Below are 21,686 nucleotides of genomic sequence, written 5' to 3' on the forward strand. Positions count from 1 at the left end.
CTGTTTCAACTGTAATAATTTTTCTATCAATTTATAAAATTTTCAAGAAGTGCCACCAGTAAGATTGATGGTAATAGCGTTCAGTTTAGCGGAAAGCCGAAACAAAGTACTCTATCCTTCTACAGTTTGTACGTTCAACTCAAGCTTGTTTTAGCAGGAGCTGCGTGTGCTTGTAGCCATTGCCTTCTGTTTTCTCCTTTGTTTCTCAAAACAAGAAAATGCATCCAGATTTTCCCCTCCCTTGTCTGGGAAACAGGAAATAGCAGTTAGATAGATCCAAAAGTCTCTCCCACACAGACTCAGCAGGGAAAAGGTGGAGTTTGGCACCATTAAGGTTTGTTCTTAAAATGAAGGCTATTAATTATTTGAAGGTAAGCAACAGGATGGCTGGATTTACTGATGTTTACCCCTCGCTCTGCTACAGTTCTTAAATTATTTATATTTCATGTAATCCTACTTACAAATTTAAAGCTCATTTCATCTGAAAAGAATACTACTTTTGCTTGAATTTTCAGCGTTTGACTCATCTGTATGAATTTCTCCATCACTCACATATAAAAGGGGCAAAAAGCAGTATGGTTTTGAGTTTTGATCCATTACACTGGGCTAACATATCAAAACATATGCCCAACAGAATGTCTCAGGCCCAGTTTGGACCACCACTATATAGCATTTACACAGCAATCTTCATTTTTTTTAAACCACTGTACAAACTAACTAGTCATTAACACTCCTGTGAGAAAGGTGACAAAACATTATCATTCCCATTTTACAAACGAGCCCATGCTGTTTTTTAGTCCTAGAGAATACATCAGACAACAAGTGGACATGACATTTATTTCTAGGGACTACATCTGATCCTAGAAACAAAAATCTATCTTAAAGAATGGTGAACCACAGAAATGCTACTCGGACAAACCGTAATATGTTCTCTCTAGAAGGATGTCAATAACGTTCTTACAGAAACTGCTATCCTTCAACCCTTCTAGACACATACTTTCATATTAATCACCACCTAAATACCAGGAATTTCTGAGCCTGAAATATGCAGCTTCAAAGTCAAATTAACCAGAAGGCAAATTCTCCTTTGGAGTAACTGTATTGAGGAACAGGTTTGAAAGATGTGCAAACAAACTACCTATGGTCATCTCAGGATTCCCCATTAGCAGAAAATCTGAAGAGTTTGACAAAAACACTGCTTCCACAGCTCAACCATGGGGGTTTTCTGTTTGCTTCAGTCAAAAGTGCAGATGCTGGTTGGAAGAAACATTGTAGAGAATCTTTTAGATCTTTAACTACATTAGATAAAAACCTGCCCTAAGAAAGCTTCCAAAAACCGCTCCAACATATTTTAAAAACTGATTCAACATGCAGGGTTTTACCCTGCATTGTATACAGAGCACAATTTGGCTTTAAGAGTTATTTATACACAATCTAGATTAGCCAAGAGTAGAAACTCAGATCCAAGACTCCTTACGGTGCTCACATATACCTGACACTGGCTGAATAACCAAGGATGCCCCTTTCACAGACCATGCCTCCTGTGTTCAGGACATTTTAAATATCATCAACAGTCCAAAGGGTTACTAAAAGCTAGTATACCTGTTCCAGTCTTGCAAAGTTTTCAACAATTGAAAATGGGTCCAGATGGGAAGGAAGAGATATGAACTTCCACAACTGTCCTACATTCAAAAGCAAATACTAATAATCCTAGTTATCATAACGAGGAGTAATATTTTTAAAGTAGTGTTAGCTCTTATTTAAACAAGGAAGAGTTAGCAGATGTGCCCTCTGCCAGTTGGCATTGAGGAGGCACACCATACCACAACACATCAGGCCTGACACACTCATTGCCCCAACACACCGTTGTAATAATCTGTATCTAAAAGGTGTCATGAAAATCATCACATGCAGACTGGTAACACGCTGGTCATTAATAATACTGTGTGATGTATGCATGGGCAGTATATAAAGAATTATAGATGTGTGCTGGAAATATGTTCTTAAAAGTTGTTTTGCAAGCAGTGCAGAAGCCCAATCTGTCCTAGACAAAGGAATACTTTGCCTGTTTTTCTGTGTCTCCAATCAAAACTGAGCCAGGAAATACCTCAGAGGACAAGTACATCTACATAGAAAGTAAACAAAGCAATGGAGTTAAGTGGGCGGGAGGAAAACCACTAAATGATCATGATTGGGTAACAGAGCCTGCATCCCCAAGAAGCCTTCCTGGCTCTTAAAAACAGACACCGTACACTTTGGGAAATATAAAAAGAAATAGAAAGCCATTTTGGCTTCCAGCTCCTGGAGAAAAAAGAGGGAGCAGTGACCTTTGAGCTCATGAAAAGTAGATTCTCTTGGCCCAAAAACCAAGAGAATCTGGAACTGACTACAGGTGAGAAACCTGCTTCGACACAGATTGTAACTTACTGAAATTTAAGTTTTAGCCACCAGAAAGCATGTTTGGTTTTCTTTTACTTGTAATTTTATCTGTGTCTTCTGTTTTTACTTATTACCACTTAAATATCTGTTCTTTGGTAATGAACTTATTCTTGTCCAATTATAAAACCCTCTCAGTGCCGTGTATTAAACTGAAGGGTGAGGTCCTCAGCTAAACTAAAAGGCTGGTGTGTGCTCTGTCTCTTTGGAGGCAGTGAACAACTTCTCTGAGTATCCAACAAGAGGGGCAGGACACTGCAAGGAAGATGATTGGGGAAAATTCAGGACTGGAAGGGTTGCAAGGATTAGTCAGGCAGGTGGAAGCCATGGTGAGGCCATTGTGCATCAAGCACATTGCTAGTGTCAGAGCCAAAAGCACAGAAGCAACAGGGTTACAGGCAAGCGGTGACAGGAACCCTACTGGTCTGAAGAAGCCCCAAAGCATCCTAGTGTCTTGAGAGAGGTGCAGGGTTGTGAAAGTACTAAATGAGAATTAACTGACCCGTCACCCAGGACTAAGAAATACAACCGACTCCAAAGCAATAAAACATTCATGCACCTATGAAAAGGAGTCAGAATTCAGTGCAATGGAAATCTTAAAACTGCTGGGGACCACCTAAGACATGACTAGTATTGGTATCACCTGTTCATCAGCCTCTTTCCAGCCCTTCTGCTGTGCTCCCCCAGGGGAAAACGAAGAAAAGCACATCTTTGTTTTAGCTGAGCTAGAGGCAATGTGAAATTACTGATATTACATCCTGCACTGTGGCAAGAGAGAGGATGGCTGAGAAGCAGAAGAGAAATCATTAATAGACTTGCATCTGTATTTTCCTTTCGTGGCTTTAGTAGAAGAGCCTTGATAGACAGATTACAACAAAGCTCGATCTTTTAATATAGCAGGGAGGCAAAGATGCTGCAACTTATACCCCAGTTAACTGTACAACATGGGATCCAGTGTGAGTAGAGGGGAAGTGAGTTGTTATATTGTTTCAGTTAAACACCTGAATTCACTGAAAAACTACTGAACGAGTTAAAAAGTTAAAGTCTTAGTATATCATCTGAAGAGAAGTAAAGAAACTGTCCTTGGTCTGTTCAGTGGTTACATATCAAGTGATTACATTTGGTATTCATGATCACTGGCATCGGAGAGAAGGCAGGAATCTTAGTAGGGTTAATTTGTTGCCTCTACTTTCCTTAGATAATTATAATTTAGGACTTTGGTCATTCTGGTGTACACCAACAGGTAAATTAAATACTCAGTTTTAATGGGCACTCTTCCACCTTTGCATATGCATTACCCTGGCTATAAGCCTTTTCCCTTCTCCCCACAATGCTCTCCACTGTGCAGGTTACTAGAGGTGGTGTGAAGTCAACAACTGGAAATGTCTAGGCTGGAATTTAGTGATAATTTATCTCCATTACCCTATCCTGAACCAAGCTTGAAATGGTAAGTACCTATTTGAAAATAAAACCCCAGCCCTCATCAGAGCATTTTAATGGGTTTAGATTTGGCATTAAAATATAGATGACTGCTTTCTAGACGATGCACCATTGTATTGTTTACATACAAAAGAACACTGAAAGATTTCCAGGTACAACATGTACTTGCTAGGGGGAAAAAAAATGATAAAAGGGACAGAACACATTAACACAGACTTGAGAATTCCTGGGATACCATGAGCTGCGGCTGTGAACCCAATTTCTGTTTCTGGAACCTTTTTAAATTAAGTCTACGTTAGAGTTATTGGTAGGTTGTGTACAGTTAATATATTAGAAAGAATAATCTACGTAAAATATGATCACTGATTTATAATATTCCCGAAGGATGGGAGTGAAAGCTGGGGGAGAGTGACTAAAGCCCAACAAGATTAAGAGGTCTACTAAAGATAAAGATGAGCATCTTTCCATCTTGTGTCCTAATTCTTTCATTTTTTAACAGACTGTACAGTTTGCCTTTAACACAAGTAAGTTTTCCATTTAACAGACAAAAATCTTTAATTTGTTTTAAACAAAGTCTAGCACTAAAGGATTACCATTCCTGACCTATGTTACAGTATAAGTCTATATTACATGCTCTGCTGATCTGAATAATTGGCTGATCAAAAGGGTATCAAAGACTATTTGATCATTAAAAAACATACAGTTCAAGTCACCATGAAGAAGGGCCAGTTTCAAATCCACTTTATCAAACAGTTTTGTTAATACCACACTACAATTTGCAGAGCAAGTCCTAGTGAAATCTCATACTTAGGGGCTTGAAGTTTATATGTCACATATTGAAAGGGGACGTTATCCACTTCTGAGTTATGGTAGCTGCCCATTTCTCAAGTAAACAAGCAATGCCAGTACACTGTGGAAACATTCCAAACCATGAACAAGAAACAACCCTTCAGTAACATGACTGTCGGCAGTCATCCCACCGCAATCCCAAATCAGAGTGCACTTTGTTCATGATTTAGGTGGTCAGTTTCCTAATCTAGAATTCCATCCCCAATAGCTCTCTCTGTCACCATCTTCGTACCAGCTTTCCCATCTTTGTGCCATCTGCAAAACCCCTTGCCCTTGCTGGCTCTCTTTAGGCAGCTTCAGATGGCCCCACACCTCTTTCCACTGCCAGCTACAGGCTTCCTTACCTCATTCTGAAGGCCTTACTCCTGGCTTCAGATACCCTTATGGCCCCTGAAGACTCCTTTTGTTACAACCCAGTCAATAATAATCATACCTAGCAACACTTATGATTATGAGGTAAGTGGTAGCTTCTAGCCCTTATCTGGAGGGACTTACTTCAGCCAATTCAATTTTGTGAAGTGTTAAGATGCTATTCAATCAGGCCAGAGCCAATGTGGGCTATACCCAAGTTTATAAATACACATCCAATGTTTTTAGCCAACAGCTAAATAAATTTGGCTTGAGTAAGCAAGTCCAGGTGTCTGTCCCGATTTGTGGTCTTTGGTTACTCCAACATCACAAAATCATGTACACTGGAAAGTAAACAAGCATCCAGAAAACAGTTTCATCCACCTGAGATAGATCATGAATTTAAGCCTAAGATTTTGTCACAGATATTTTTAGTAAAAGTTATGGACAGGTCATGGGCAACAAAGAAAAATTCACAGAAGCCTATGGGGAATCAGAGCTGTGGGATCCCTCCACGGCAGCTGGGAGCTGCTCGGGGCCCCCCACCACCCACGGGATGAAGTCATGGAGGTCTCTGGAAGAAACATGGATTCTGTGACCTCTGTGACAAAATCGTAGACTTAATCATGATAGGTTTAAAGAATCTCAGGTGGTTGTCAACCATACACACACAGTCTACAGCCTATGAAGTACATTTTATAATGGTCATGGGTAGAGTCAGCCCTCGGGTACGGCGAATCGGGGCGACCGCTCCAGGCCCCATGCTTTGGGGGACCCCGTGGGCTGGTATGATGGATTCATCACTTCTGCCCCAGACCCTACACTCCCCTAGGGACAGCTCTGGTCATGGGGCAGCACCAGGATACATAATGGCAGTGTGAGTGTGTGGTGGTGGTGGTGGAAAATCAGTTGCTGGATTTCAGAACTCACTTTAGCACAGAAGATACTATTCTTTCAAACCATAAATCTCCTCTCCATGTTAACGTTTCCTATTGTCTTGCTGTGACCTGGTGCACACTTCTCTTTCCTTAAGCAAACACACATACCTCTCCAACTCAAAATCCCTTTCAAACTTTGTGCACATGTTCACACACTGAATACTCTGCAACAACTTGGCTCTTTTCACCTAACTGGGAGGCAAGGAAAGAGTGTGATACAGGAAAAATTCCAATTTTTTGGAAAAGGAAGCTTCACTGTGCTGGGAAAAATGATGCTAGGATCATTTAGGCAGATCTCACTGAGCTCTACTCTGCAATCAGAGTTTCTTCAAACTGCATAGATTTGGATCGATATGCAAAACTGCCTGATTCTACTTAAACACGCTTAACCCTGGATCTAAAATTGCTTAGTTAAAAAAGCATTTTAGTGCCAGCATTTCAGTACAGCATTATGTACAACCCACACCATTCATTTGTAATTGGACTATAATGAGTTGAGGTCACAATTCGCTACTGTACTGAAAATGGAAAAGCACCTCCCCAAACCTCTGCTAACTCCGGCCCGTTAATAAGTATGAAATGGGCACAAATGGCCATTGTTGACCAGGAAACAAACAAGGTTCCCTTCAGCCTGAGTCACTCAACACTCAGTGAGCAGTGCTGGCATTTCACCTTAGCTTATGTCTTTTTGCCATTAAAACCACTTCCTTTAAAAGTCTTCAAAAAAATGTTTCCTAATATAGCGAAACATCTATGGTAGCCACATTCATTGTTGCCCCCAGTTCTGACCTTCTACACAAGGTCTAGAAGAGATTAATTTTGGGAGCCAACAAAATGTTTACATCAGCAGAAGGAGTCAGTTAATCACAAGTTACTCTTAACCGTTCCCTCTTCTTTGCCCCGACCCCAAAAAGCAGTGCATTGCCTCTTTAAGGTTCTGATTTGTAACTAAAGGCTCCAATGAAGTGAGCTGTAGCTCACGAAAGCTTATGCTCAAATAAATTTGTTAGTCTCTAAGGTGCCACAAGTCCTCCTTTTCTTTTTTTAAAGGCTCTTGATTACGCAAGCTCAACTCTTAGCCCTTTCCAACTGTTAGTGAGCAAGGGAGACTGGGAAGAAACAAGCCCTATAAAAGCAAAAGCCATACTACTAGGCTGTTGGGCCAACTCAGTTGGAAACAGGGCATCGCAGCACAGAAGGTCATTTCCATATGAATATCAACAGGCTCTCACTGCACTCATTCTTGTGATGAGCTACTCGATTTCTGGATTGTTAAACACGCACTGCAGGGGAAAAAAAGTTTAAACCAAGCAGAAAACTCAACAAGACAGGTAGAGAAGTGACAACTTGGCTGCATACCATACAATGGAAACATACATAAACAAAGCAGTGACTCTGCTTAGCTGCTTGTGACTGAAGCTGCCTTACACACACTTCTTCTGAAAGCAGCCACCAATGATCAGAGACCTCCGACCACACGCTGTATTGAAAGGCACAAGCAAGCATTTCCAGGCACAAGAGAAATCAAAGTGGTCTTGTCAAATATAGTGCTGGAGAGAGGAAATAAAGTAACTCTGGTGTCTCAGCTGTTTGAATTTACAACAAAGCCACCTGACACAGCAGGCTGAACAAAGATTTTTCAAGAGCATAAAATGAAGGTTAATCAGCAACTGAGGAGCTAATTGACCGGTTAACCACAAACACTGCATTTTCAAGGCTTCATCCTGCCCGCCCCCTCAATGCAGCATCACCCAGCATTCCTTTTCCTCTTACCAGGGGCTCGTAATACATACCAACCAGCATTAACTTAGTAGCAAGAAGTAAAATCTGGGACCTACTGAAAATAAAACTGTCATAACTAAATTAAATTAAATAAGACCCTTTTAGTGCAATGCTCCAATTACACAAGACAGATTAGAAGTTCTATAACAGACTAAGCGGTCCTATAACAGACAAAGAGGAGACCGAGAAAGCCCACAAGCTCTTGCACACTCACTACAGAAAAACAATGGAAAGTTCCCTTCTGTGATATTTTTTTCATTTCTGGGAAATAGCCTATCTAAAATCTTCACCCTGTACCAGCGATGTCTGCCTTAAAGTATAGACCATATGATGTGCTGCAAGATTTTCATTGCCATGAGTTTGGGATGACCACCACGTATGAATTGCAGAGTGCACTGTTCAGACCAGCCTTAAGACTCTGCACAGGCTTTGCACCTCTGTAACCACGTTGGTTTAGAAACTGACGTAGCCCACATCTACATTGCAAACTTTTCTCCAAATAGCTATGCTGGTCAGGGATGTGATGAGGCAGACAAACACAGCTGTGCCAGCAAAAGCCCCTAGCATAGACATAGCTTAAGCCAGCAAAACTGTGTTTTTGATGATACAGCTTTTTGTGCTTAGCGGGGGGGTGGGGGGTTGGCTGGAGAGGGAAGGGATGCCTGGAATATGCAATGCCAGCAAAAGCACAGTTTTGTTAGTATAAACTGTGTCCACACCACTGGAAGCTCTTTGCTAGCACAGTATTGTAGAGCTATATCAGTAAAATCTTTCAAGAGTTGACTAGTTAAAACGGTACTACCCCATAGCGTGGACAGTTATACTGGCACCTTTATAAATAGTGGTACAAAAAAAAAAATAAAAAACAACAGAATAGACCAGCCCTTACTGATTTAAGGAAACCAATGAGTAAGCAAGCCCAACACACCATTATTTTCAGAGTATACGTTCACTCTAGGTGGGTCGGGAGTCTATTTTCCCCAGCATCCATGCCTGGTCGTATATCCTGCTATAATTAAACAAGCAGGAGGACTTACAATACACATGAGGAAGGAGAGGCAGAATAAATAAAGCTAGAGATTTCCCAGGCCTCTTGTGCAAGAAGAAAGGTGCTGACTAGCATGGAGAGGGTATCAGGGAAAAGAAATACTGAAAAACACAGCACCTGCGAACAGAATAAGTTAATGCACTGGTGCATTTTTCATTGCCAATAAGTACAACACTAAGCAAATAAAAAAGCAGAGTTCGGATGACCGCAAAAGTACACAATTTGTAAAAGGAAAATATGCAATGCAAAGAAATATGGGCAACATATTGCAAACCAGCATTTCAGCAGTAAAGCTGACTTCACAGAAGTGCCAAGATGATGCTGGCAGCTGTAAGGCTCTGCTTCATTCTTGGCAGAATTAAGGCAAGCATCCTCGGGAAGGATCCTTTGACAAATTCACTGAACTAGACTTCTTTGCCTACATAAAAGACCTGCCCTCCTGTTGCCCACAACCCAATTTTACTTTTTACAAATACACACCACATACACACACAGGTCCACAACACTCCTGTAATACCAGTTCAGTGAAAACCCTAGAGCCATGTATTTATAAGCAAGCTTATGTCTACTTAGGAGAGATTCCAGTTCACAGCTATGGTTCTGCCCACAATTAATGACAAAGTGCAGCAGGATATGTGAGAAGTCTGGAGGGAGCAGGAGCTATCGTTTAAGTATATTATATTTAATAGCATTCAAAGGTCTTATTCCAGGCACTTCAACCAAATAATTCTTCCATCAACCTAGCTACTGCGTCCTGAGGGGGTAGATTAACTACAGCAATAGAAAAACCCCTTTTGCTGCTGTAACATCTGTAGTGTAGACCAGGCCTCTCTTTTACTACACCTTCATGGTTTTAGACAGCTTAGGATGGTTTGTATGAAATTTCTAAAGAGGTATTAAAAATCTTTCACCTCTAATAAGAGGCAGTGAAGGATAGAAAAGATGGGACAAGTTGTATTTTAACTAGTGTTAGCCGGTTGAGTTGAGCCAGCCCCTGACCATCCATAGCATGAGACAAGTTCCCAAGTTGATTCAAACCTGGGTTTGAAGTTTCAGCACAAAAAGATACCAAGGTCAGCCAGTAGTGCCTAGATTTCCAGAATTATACAAGCTCACGCAACAATACAATGACATGTCACTTAATGCAGTGTCCCCTCCTAAAATCAAATCTCCACTGCTCATGCCGTAGACCAATTCAGAGACAACATTAACTAAACATAAAAAGAAAAGGAGTACTTGTGGCACCTTAGAGACTAACCAATTTATTTGAGCGTGAGCTTTCGTGAGCTACAGCTCACTTCATCGGATGCATACCGTGGAAACTGCAGCAGATCCAATGAAGTGAGCTGTAGCTCACGAAAGCTCACGCTCAAATAAATTGGTTAGTCTCTAAGGTGCCACAAGTACTCCTTTTCTTTTTGCGAATACAGACTAACACGGCTGTTACTCTGAAATCTGTCATTAACTAAACATGTATCATCAAGGCATGGAAATTCTAGTTTAGCTGTTGGAGAAGAGGGAATAGGGTTATGATGTAGTATTTATAGAGGTCTTTGGATGTTTGTTGATTAGAACTTTAACATTAAGAACTGCTGTACCAACACTCATCAACTTATTCATGCATAAAAAAATTAAAAGAAAGCCAAAGTGAAAAGAATTACTACACATTGTACATGAGAAAAATTCTGCCTCGTGACTTGCTGAAGACAGAAACGGGTTGAATAATTATCTGTTTACCTTCTTAGCACCAAATAAGAAGATCTGGAACTTGATTAACCAATCATATCACAATTGCATCCTGAGCAGCTGTAGCAGAGTTTAATGCAGTCTATTATTTACCTCTAACGAACAAGTTGGCATATCCCCAGACATTTATTTGCATCAGACAGTAATGAAGTTAGAGATGAAGAAAACAGCTATTCTCCCCTTTGGAATGTTCTATTTAAGAGAAATCTGATGCACTTTTGAAGTTTATAGTCATAATGGAAAGATTTGTGGGTATTTCTGATTAAAACAGAATGTATGTGACTTAGCATACAGGTCAAATCTTTACACTAAACTCCACAGAAGTCAGTATCTGCTCACTAAATTCAGAAACTGTTGCAAGTTAGGCTAATTTTGTTTTAAAAATATAATCTGTTCAAAACATTTAGAGGTACAGTATATACAGGAAACTGCAACCAAACTGTATTTTTGTTTTAAGGTTAACGTTTCAACAAAATTCGAGCCCCCTTCCACTCCCCCCAGTAAATGATATACACAGCATTTTATTTAGTTTTAACAGCTATTCATTACAAAAATTAAGTATCTATTTCAATGTCTAGATTCAAAGAAATCAACTGACTTTACATCAAAAGTTAATTCACATTATATCAGTTATACTTGACAACCATACCGACATTTTATTCAATCAGTTTTACACCATCCTGGGTACTCCAGGCATTCAGGATATTGTGAGTGGGGTGATGGAACTGCAGATTGTGGGGGTTCTTTGAACATTCTGAATACGTTTGGATACATCATCTGGCTGTACAAGTTCCCCTTGTAGTTACAAAACATGCAACATTCTGTGCACAGAGTTGAAAATAGATACCTCAGTGTACTAGGTACTGCCTGCTGTTCGCAGTCATTTGACATAGCAGAAAAATGGCTTTTAAAAAAAAAAAGATTGAGGCTAACAGCCCTCATTTACCATATCACATTCCAGCATGCAGACCTTTACAGTTTGCCTTCCAAAGCAGCCTAAACCACAGGTCTGTCAATGCACCTGACAAATAGAACATGGCCTTCCAAACTGAAGTGTGCAACGATCCGGAGCAAATCTTTCTGCTAACACACTAGAAGTGTTAGCTGAACACGAAAATAGTATTTTCTTCAAAGCTCTGTTTCCTTTACATGGTGTTATTTCCCAGACCTGAAGAGCTCTGTGTAGCCAGAAAGCTTGTCTCTCTCACCAACAGAAGCTGGTCCAATAAAAGATTTTACCTCACTCACCTTCTCTCTCAAATAGCCCTTGTTTTTGTGAGTCTTTCACACAGCAACCAGCAACAGGGGGGAGAGATTTTTTTTGTTTGTTTGAAACAGAGAAAAAATTTTAAACACATTTGACAGGGTGACTTGAGCAGTTTGAAGTATCTGAAGCTCTAACTTTGCTTGTTAGCAAACAGCACTTATTTGCTACAAAACAAAGATTAAACTTTTCAAATAATGATGCTCCCTCTAAAGGGAACATAGTCAACTTGAAATTTAGTTTAAAAACTAAATTTAATCTCATAACTAAACAAAGACAAAAAATTAAACTTCATCCTTCCCCCAAAGAGAGACTTCCTAAAGCTTTGTACCTTTAACTGAGCAGCTTCCTTCAACCCTCAGAGCCACTGCCCCACCCCTCGTCTAGATGTACACACCTTAAAACAAAGCGGACTAAAAATGCTAAATAAAAATTTAACTAAGCTGCATGTTATATATTTGGACATCTACCTTTGGGGTTTTTTTTGTTTTTTTGTTTCGTTTTGTTTTAAGACAAAACACAGATTTTTGTTGCAGTTTTACATGTCCTATCACAAGAAAAAAAGGTTTTGATTTTTGTGCAGATTTAATGGCAGAGTCAAAGGAGTAAATATGTATGCAGTCTATTTCTTACCTGCTCAATGTGTATGACCCATTCCTCTTAAGCCTCATGCTTGTGGATAGAAATCTTAGGAAAAAATCCAGAATGATGGTTTGTCCTCTATTTAGACAGAACAGAGGTACCTGTTTGTTGGTAGGTCTTTCTTTTGTTAATCAAGGGATCTCTTTCCTGTTTCTCTGAGTCATCAATTGGGAACAATGAGAAATAGCCAACAGAGCCAATTAGCAGGAAGCGCAGAGGAAGTCAGCCCAGGCAAACAAGAGCCTTGAAGTGTAAAATACCTCACCCTTCCCTGAAAAGTCATAAAGCCTCGCTTTCAAAAGAGAAGCAGAAATTTGACAATTGGATAGGAAGATTAAAAAGCGTTGTATGGTACCCCACCAGATACAAATTTCATGGGAAAAAGCTTTTGGAATAATGTAGTTTATTGTTGGGATTCCTCTTCTTCCAGTTAATCAAAACAGCTTCAAATAGTCTCTCTTCCTCTTGCTATGACTTATTACTCAAATATTCATCACAACCTCAAAAATACAAGGTAATTCAGCAACAAGCCAGAGTAATAGTGTCCATGTTCCTTTAAAGTCATAAAAAAAAATCAAGCTGAAGACAGGTGTGCGGAGGGGGACACATGATAATTACAAAATATTTAAAAAGGTTTATTTTTTGTAGGAGGCTAGTTTGAAACAAGCAGCTCCGAAGTCACACTTGCACACTGCAGAGGAAATTATCTTCCAGCAGCCCAGTCCTGGGCAATCTGCCCTGCATAAATCACAGGATCTACAGTGTCTCTGATTAGGTTGCTTTGCTTCCCTTCCTATTCAACCCACCCTTCTGTGACAGCTATGAACTATACAGCTGCCCTGTGTGACTCCTGGAATAGTGTCGGTTAAATAAATTGAAAATAAATTTCCCTAGATATTTGTTATTTTACCACCTGTGAAAGGATCAAGATGTTATGACACAAATGGTGAAAGTTACATGCTTTCCCCACAAATACTGTAAGCTTGGAAAATATTTTGTACTAAATAGTGAAGTAAGAATGACTGGAACCCTTTTAATTTCTTCATTACAGCTAGAAAACGGCATACATATGTGGGAAGGTGGAATCTTTTTCTCGCTAGGGAGAGACCTGGAATAGTTTTGCCACTTGAGAGGTTTCTCAAACTCATTAACATTAAAAATATATCTCACACATGACTTTTTATCTGCTGTACCAGTAACAGTAGCAAACTCTTCCGGCTATTTCTCCAGAAGCAACTATATGACCAGTTTCCAAATTGTTATTTTAACTGACACTATTATGAAGAGCTCTGTGGAGCTCAAAAGCTTGTCTCTTTTGCTAACAGAAGTTGGTCTAGTAAAAGACCCTTCCCTGGTCTCTCTCAGTATTACAAAAATTGCATTTCATAATGCACTTAATGAGAATCACCAGATGACAATGTATGCGTCTATGCAGACATAGGGGAGAACCTCACCAGTCATAAGGTATGTGGTTCCACCCAATAACCTCATGCCTTAAATGTGCAAGGGTACCTCTACCCTGTCATGTAAGCCCGGAGTTAGAAGAACTCTAGTTAGACTCTGCGTTTGTTAACCTAGGGCTGAGTGTCCACATTCATTTGTAACCCCAGATTTGGAATTTTTGAATCCTGGGTCCCAACCTGGGGTTCCAGCATCTACACAGCATTATGGGGGCCCAAGTCCAACCACCCATATCCCAGACTTCCTAGCCCTACAAAAAATGTGGCTGCTCTAGCCCTTCATGCGTGGTGTACTATCGGAAAAACTTGACTGTCCACAAAATTTGACTGTCCAGAGGACAAAGTCAACCCACGGGATTATAGAATATTTTTGGCAGACTCCCAGGGCACAAGTCCAGTGGGGCTGCATCTACACTGCAAAGCAATAGGGCTGGAGCCTGGGGTCCCGGCTTGACTTAGGCTTGGACTCTATCTCCTGGGACCTTGGGTTAGCATGATATGTGTGCAGACAGAAGAGGGGTTAGGCTTGAGCCTGAGTTCAAACCCTGGGTTTATAGTTCGGTGTAGACATACAGAGGAGTGGGCAAGACTATGTAATGAGCAGGAGTGTCAGCTCAATGGCGTTTGTCACTGCAAGAGGAATTTCCTCTTGCATACATGTTAGTGCAAAAACTTTAAATTAAAAATTCACATGCAAGTTATGGTGGAGAAGAGGAGATACATAGGGGGCATTAACGGTTTTACTTTACAAATACTATTTTCCTTTCTCTCATTCCCTCCTCTGCCTTGACATATCAAGTGTTCTGTTGTGCTATAAGTTGTTCTGATGTACATACTTTATACAGCAGCCACCTGTTTTAACTGACTCAAGTCAGCTGTTTTAAATAACAACTTGTGATGGTGAAAGTATGTACAGAACTATGGTAAGAGAGGATGACAACATTTTACACTTCAAATCTATTTGAATTAATTTTCATTTTAAAACAAATGAAAATTTGTAGAATAACCATTGTACTGTTTATCGGAATAAATTAGCTCCATCTCACTCGACTGCACTAAACATCATAAAAAATGTACGCAAAAGAATACTCTAACAAATAGAGGCTACGGTAGCTTTTTTAAATGTTGTATGCCTGCGTTTCTCAAACTGGGATCCATGGACCCCTGGGGGTCTGCAAGAATACTCCAGGGGGTCCGCAGGCACTGCTGATCAACTCCTCCCACTCCCTCCCAGCATCTCCTGCACACCAGAGAACAGCTGCAGGAGGTGCTGGGAGGGAGGAGGAGGAGCGGGGATGGGGCACGCTCGGGGGGCGGGGGCAGGAAGAGATGGGGCAGGGGTGGAGCCTTGGGAGAAGGGGTGGAGTGGGGGAAGGGCCCGGGGTTGAGCAGAAGGACTTGAGAGTCGGCCAAAAATTTTAAATCAAAATGTGGGTCCGCGGGTTGCTATCGTCTAAGAACTGCTGCTGTATGCCAGTACCTCCATGGCACCGAGGTTGACATTTAGCACTCCAAACACTTGTAGAGGAGCACTTACTTTCTTATTACTCTTCAGTTGTATTTCACTGAAGGAAATTTCCTAACAATGAAACCAGTCAGATACTAAAACAGCTAGATCTATTTAAAGGAGCAGTTATAAAATTAAAAGGTCAGTACTATGGGGTACAGATTTCACCTCAATCTCTCCATCCTCCCAAGTCATATAGGAGTCTAGGTATGTTCCCCCTACACGGGGTATGGTATCTGTTCTGATTACCAGCTTTTCTGGATCTAACATCAGGGGCTGTTGATATCAAAAATGAATTTAGGCTTGTCTACACTGGCACTTTACAGCACTACAACTTTCTCGCTAAGGGGTGGCTACACCTCTCGTGGAGGTGGTTTTTCTTAGAGCGCTGGGAGACCTCTCCCAGCGCTCTGCCATGACTACACAAGCCACATTAAAGTGCTGCCCTGGCAGCGCTTTAGTGTTGCCAGTGTAGACTAGCCCCAAGAGATACAAACACTGGATCTGAGCCAAGATCTTCATATACCAATTTGCTGCAATTATTGGCTGGACGCGAAGTGAGAATTGTGCCAGGTATCCACACATCGGACCACCTAGCCCAGGAGCTGATTGAGAGACTCTTAAGAGAGGTGTGCTAATGTTTGACTAATCAGACACCATCTCAGTAAGTATCTTTTGAAACAAAGACAGTCTGGGGTGATACCTTTGATGCTGGAGTTTGACGACTGTAATAGTCCCTTCACTTGTTCACTCAAAACCATGTTTCTGAAGGCTTTTAATGACAGTTGATGGGCCCTGTGTAACACGAAAAGGTTGTCAAGGTTTTTTTGTATTCAGATTTGGCACGTGTGCGCGCGTGCAGGGTTTGGCATTTCATTTTCTAAAGACATAAGTGTCTCTCATTTGTGCTTAAAGGATTAAATTTAGTTGAGAGTGAGGTATCTTGCTCAAAGCTAGAGTTTTAGAGATTTCTCCTTTTTAGAGGAGAGACTCTTATGAGAGGTTTTAAGACTATGTGTTGTTCCTTTCACAGCTGATTCTGAGCAATATCCTTCACAAGTCCTTGGTCCAAACCCCTGAGAGAAAAAGAGGGAGGGGTAGGAGACTACTGGAGAGACTGAAAGAACACCTTGCAGGTACGTATCCTGTTGGTCTCCCTAAGGAAAAGGGTAGCCACTTTCTGACTCCCTGTGGGATCTCCCTGGAATCGGGAAGTGGAAAGATAGGTCAGTCTTCCTCCCAGGGAAGGGGATGTTAATAATTTTACACCACCCCCCCTGCTCCTGAGTCCAAGGTGAGTGGGAACTGAAGGCACAGACTGTGAGTGAGCTTCAGCCATTGGAGACAAGTGACTCACTAGCATCAGACAAGTCACAGGAGCTGACACTTTTCATGATTGTTGAGGACTTGCAAGTTAAAAAAAAAAGCTTGCAGGAAGAGGATGTTTTGTGGCCATCTCCACAATCTTAACATGGATCTTACCTATATGCTAGCTGGGAGCAGGAATTTCTTCCTTTGAATTGCTACGAGGGAACTTTGCCTGCTGTCAGGATTTGGTGAATAGAGTTTCCATGTGGCCTGCTCTACCATCTCAGCATAGGCCTCACCCACACTCACTGGCAGGCAATTTTACTGTGGTCCACTTAATTGTCTTGGCACAGACCTCTGCCCACATCCAAGCTGAAAGCTGGTTTCCTCCAGCCTGCTGTCTGCCAGCCATTTGAAGGGGAAAAGGGAGTTAATGATGTCCTTCAGACCTGCCTCAAAGCCTACAGGGGTTTCCCCCCCCCACTTCCCCTTTTAGTTCTACTTCACTATTTTTCTCCTCAAAATTGCCAAGGAAGAAACTGAGGCAATTTAGTTAATCTTTCAAAAAAAAAAAAAAAAAAAAAAAAGCGCTATGAAAGCTCTGCTATACCAGGTGACCCGGAGTTTGCTGTGTGCCCCACCTGGCAGAGAAAGCTAGGAAGTCCCTCCTGATGCGCAGTCCTAAGCCCAGGCTCAGAGCAAAGATCTGGTCCTCTGCCAGCTGTCATGACAACAGGAAACACCTCACTGAGAAGAATGACATGGAGAGGATGGAGAACTGACTAAACACTGCACATATAACCAACCAGTTGGAGATAACAAGAGGCCTGAAGGGTTTTGGGTGCATGCTAATTTGCACCAGCAGTAACAATACATGGAGTTGGAGGTGACTTTAGTTCGGATGACTATTAAAAACCACTGTACAATACCATACTGTAAGATGTTAGGAGAAAGATCAGAAAGGTTTACCCCAAAATGGACATTTTTTAGCTGTTCCTTAACTTCTCTATGCATGCACATTTAAAGTAAGCTACCCACAGATTTTTATGAGCCTTTTGTTTTCACTAGCTATCTCACTACTTTAAAAATAAGTTTTAGCATTCCATTGCAGCAACCAGCTGCTGGCGATTCCAAAAACTCTACTCCTGCTGAAATCTATCAATGCTCTTTTCTCTTTCACACCCTCCCCCCAGGCTCTTCTGGGGATTACAGAAGCACAAGGGTATGCGTTCTTTAATATCTCCATCTGAAAGCTATTATAGGAGACCAGCAGCTAAATATAAAATGCCCAATCAGAATCAGAGCTAACCATGTTGATGCTGAAGTCCCCGAGTGCTATCAAGGTCAAAGTACCTGCCACAAAAAAGACCCCAGTGGTCAGTATAACAGTTCTTAAAATTAACGGGCTCTGCTAGTCCACTCTTGGTACATGAAAGAGTTGCTGCTTCAGTTTTCAGAGCTAAGCATTCTTTAACAGATTAGTTAAGAAATATCATCCTGTAGATCTGGTGTCTGGACTGGTATAGAAGATAAAAGATAAAGCTTTGCATCCATGGTTCAGGAGGGTTATCATGGCTGTGAAAGCCATTACGTGACATGTCCAATATAAAATAGGCCACAGAGTGCATTCAGAGTCTTATTTATCTACACTACTTTTAAGGGAAGAACTTTTTAAACTAAATACAATGGGCATTCCTGATTGAAGGTAAAGAGGCCATCAACACTGAAAATCTTACTGCAAGTGCTTCAGAATAAGCAAGGACAGTGTCCAATGAAGCAAAGGAACTGAAATAATACAGAGTGCTCTGCCTGGAAATAGAAAAGGGTGGGTCCACACTAACCCAGAGATAAAAGCCACGATTTTATAAATTTAGAAGAAAACCACCCAAAAACGTCTCATTTCAGAGCTTAACTCAAACAAAACTAGATTTAACAGCCTTTTATCATCATTTGCCGAATCATTTTTAACAGGCATCTGCCCATGCACAGGAAAGAGCTAATTTTCAACATGGGCCAAACCGTACCAAATAAATAAATAAATAAATAAATAACTAAATCTGCTTCGATCCCACACTTTTTGCAGCATACTGAGGGCAGGTTCGTGAGTGAATGAACACAGGCAGCTTCTTTTTTGGAGGGAATGTCATGAAGAGTTAAGTAAGGCAAAATTTAATGTCAGAGCTGAAGCATACTTAACATTGCTTAGAACGAGGCTGACTTTGCTTGCAACTTTATATCTAAAAGCACACAACAAGCAGCTAGCTGGACCTGAACACAGATTCTACCCTGCTGAAAAGAGGCTACACAGAGTTAACACAAGACACTAAAGAGAATCTTTCACATTTTTGGGCTAGATGTGAAAAAAGTTACTGTGCTTCACAAGCACTGGTGATGTAATTGGGCATGTTAGCAGGAGCTTATGCACGTATCTGTAATAAGTAGCTGAAAATTAACTGCATGAAGACACCTATTCAGGTCAGCACCCAAGATTATGACTAAGGAAGCATGTTCATAAAATGCTGTAAATAGAAAAAAACACGGGAAGACTGATTTTTATATTTTAATTTTGTGCAAAAGAAGGAAGCAGGTAATTTAGAGCAAGCACTGCCCCTTCAGTCCAACAACAGGAAGCAACTGTATGACTTGCCAAACTGCTCCACCCAAGTTTTCCCAGTTGGTATAAGAGTCTTTGCTGCAAAATTTAGCCAGTGATTCTATCCAGGAGGAGGAAAGTCTGGAAGAACTGCAGAGGGAGAAAGAAAAGGAGGACTTGTGGCACCTTAGAGACTAACAAATTTATTTGAGCATAAGCTTTCGTGAGCTAAACAGCTCTTCCCCAGTAACCAGTATTAGTTTGGTGGTGGTAGCGGCCAGTCCAAGGTGTAATATTTTGTACCTTGGGGAAGTTTTGACCTAAGCTGGTAAAGATAAGCTTAGGAGGTTTTTCATGCAGGTCCCCACATCTGTACCCTAGAGTTCAGAGTGGGGGAGGAACCGTGACATGGTGGCACAGTGGTGGGATTAACCTGAAATCATTTTGAGATCCAGTTGAGATTTTTTGAACTAGAAATACAGATTTTAAAAAGGAATTTTTAGGAAGTCCAGAAGCAGCTTTGAAACTGAAAGCAGCTTGGTTTCTCTCTGCTTTGTGGCCAAGCAGAGACAAAAGGGGATTATCTTGTGAATTGCAGGTTTTCTTTGCCTGGAGGCAGGGTACTTAACTCCTGCAGGGAAATTCACAGTCTTCCAACCCGTAGCTCACGAAAGCTTATGCTCAAATAAATTTGTTAGTCTCTAAGGTGCCACAAGTCCTCCTTTTCTTTTTGCGAATACAGACTAACAGCTGCTACTCTGAAACCTGCAGAGGGAGAGTGAGAGACAGATTTCTGAGAATGAGACTTCAGCTAAAAAAAGCCAGGCCAAGACAATCACTTAGGAAACCCTGGAGGTTATAAACCCAGTGGAAAAACACTAGGAAATTTTGGATTACACAACATTATAACTTGATCTGGTTTTTATTTTATTTTATTTTTTTTATGTTTAATTTAGCTAAGCGCTCTCACTACTAGGTTGGTAAAATCTGCCCAACTGTACTTCTCCAACAAAAAAGTTTGAAACTGATATTAAAAAAAAATTAAATCTAGAACTTTCAGTAGAAATAGTACACAGAGTCTCAACCCAGAGAGAGGGTGGGGTCTTTGTGCATGCATGTGTTTGTTTTTTAAACACTAGTAGAGACCCATTAGAGGGGAAAGGGAGAGAAAGATTTAAAATGTCAACAAGGAGGCTGTAATGTTGATCAAAATAAAGCTTAAATCTGAAACAAAGTTAGACAATGCATATGGATGTGTTTATTTTATAATACACTTAATGCAATATAACATTAATATTAGCAGAACAATCCCTGTAGACATTACACATTACAGTCTAATAGTAATTAAAAACATCACTTTTTAAATATATACACATTAAAATGGAGGGAACCCTCGCCTCTAATTCATTGCCCTTTCAACTTTTTCTTGGCTTGACAAACTTTTCACCCTCAGCCCCCCGCCCATTAGCACTACTGCAGCCAGAAGAGATTCTCCACTTCTTCCCTTCCTCTACCTATGGGAAGGAATTCACAACAGCCCTAGACTCAGACCTCCAACAGAACCACAGCTGCTTATTCCCACACCCCAACACGTGAAGAGACCAAGTGAAGGAGTCACTGAAGTGGTATTGGATAAACCAACCAGATAGGAGATAGGTCCAAATATGAAACCTTTACGGTGGGTGTATGTTGGACAGATGAAAAGAAATTAAGCTTCCCCTAGATCAGCAAAGTGGCCCATGTGCAGCCCCCTAGTCAGGTATGCCAAAACTGATGAGCACAGATCTTTCTGCCCCAAATGTTTGTTTGGGGAGATGAAAGGAGGATCAACTGTCAGCATAATTCACGTTCAGCAGAGGCAAGGTCAACCTACAACTAAGTTCTGCACCACTCAGGCGAAAAATCTGGGAATTCTGAACCAGTTTCAGATACATTTACAAATGGAGATTGTGATGGAATACACCCCTGTATTCACACTCTCCACACTATTGTAGTAAACTTTGTACAAAGTGTAAGGTATCATTTGAAAACTCAACTTGCTGGTCAGTATTGTCCTGGTAAAATGTGTGGGGCAACACTGTATGTGAAGTTATAAGATTCCCCCTGTATGATGTTATTAAACACATGTCTCAAACCCCACAGCATCGCTAGGCAGAAGTCAGGTCTGCTCTAAACAAAGTAAGGAATGTGTGTTTGCCTGAATTTGCATTTAAGCAGTAAACAGAGTCATCAAGCAAGGAAGGAAAACAAAGGAAGTCCAAACAGGTGTAAAAAAACCCACCAGAGAATATCCTTCCACTTAGATTCTTTGTTTCCTGGGTCTCA

General features: G+C 40.9%; 1 protein-coding gene across 8 annotated transcripts in view; it reads right to left on the reverse strand.

Moving 5' to 3' along the window:
* The window catches only part of MOB2 (MOB kinase activator 2), a 166,453-nt gene that overhangs the window by 62,649 nt on the left and 82,118 nt on the right, over positions 1-21,686 (reverse strand). Inside the window, exon 1 of one of the 8 annotated variants that reach the window (XM_073347217.1) lies at positions 12,485-12,604. The exons of the other annotated variants lie outside the window; for them this stretch is intronic. Coding sequence (XP_073203318.1) covers positions 12,485-12,522 — 38 coding nt within the window. The 5' untranslated portion in view covers positions 12,523-12,604. Of the gene's footprint in view, positions 1-12,484; positions 12,605-21,686 lie in introns of those variants that run through there. 8 annotated transcript variants of the gene reach the window in all.

This window comes from Lepidochelys kempii, chromosome 6 (assembly GCF_965140265.1).
Source record: "Lepidochelys kempii isolate rLepKem1 chromosome 6, rLepKem1.hap2, whole genome shotgun sequence".
NCBI classification, from domain to species: Eukaryota; Metazoa; Chordata; order Testudines; family Cheloniidae; genus Lepidochelys; species Lepidochelys kempii.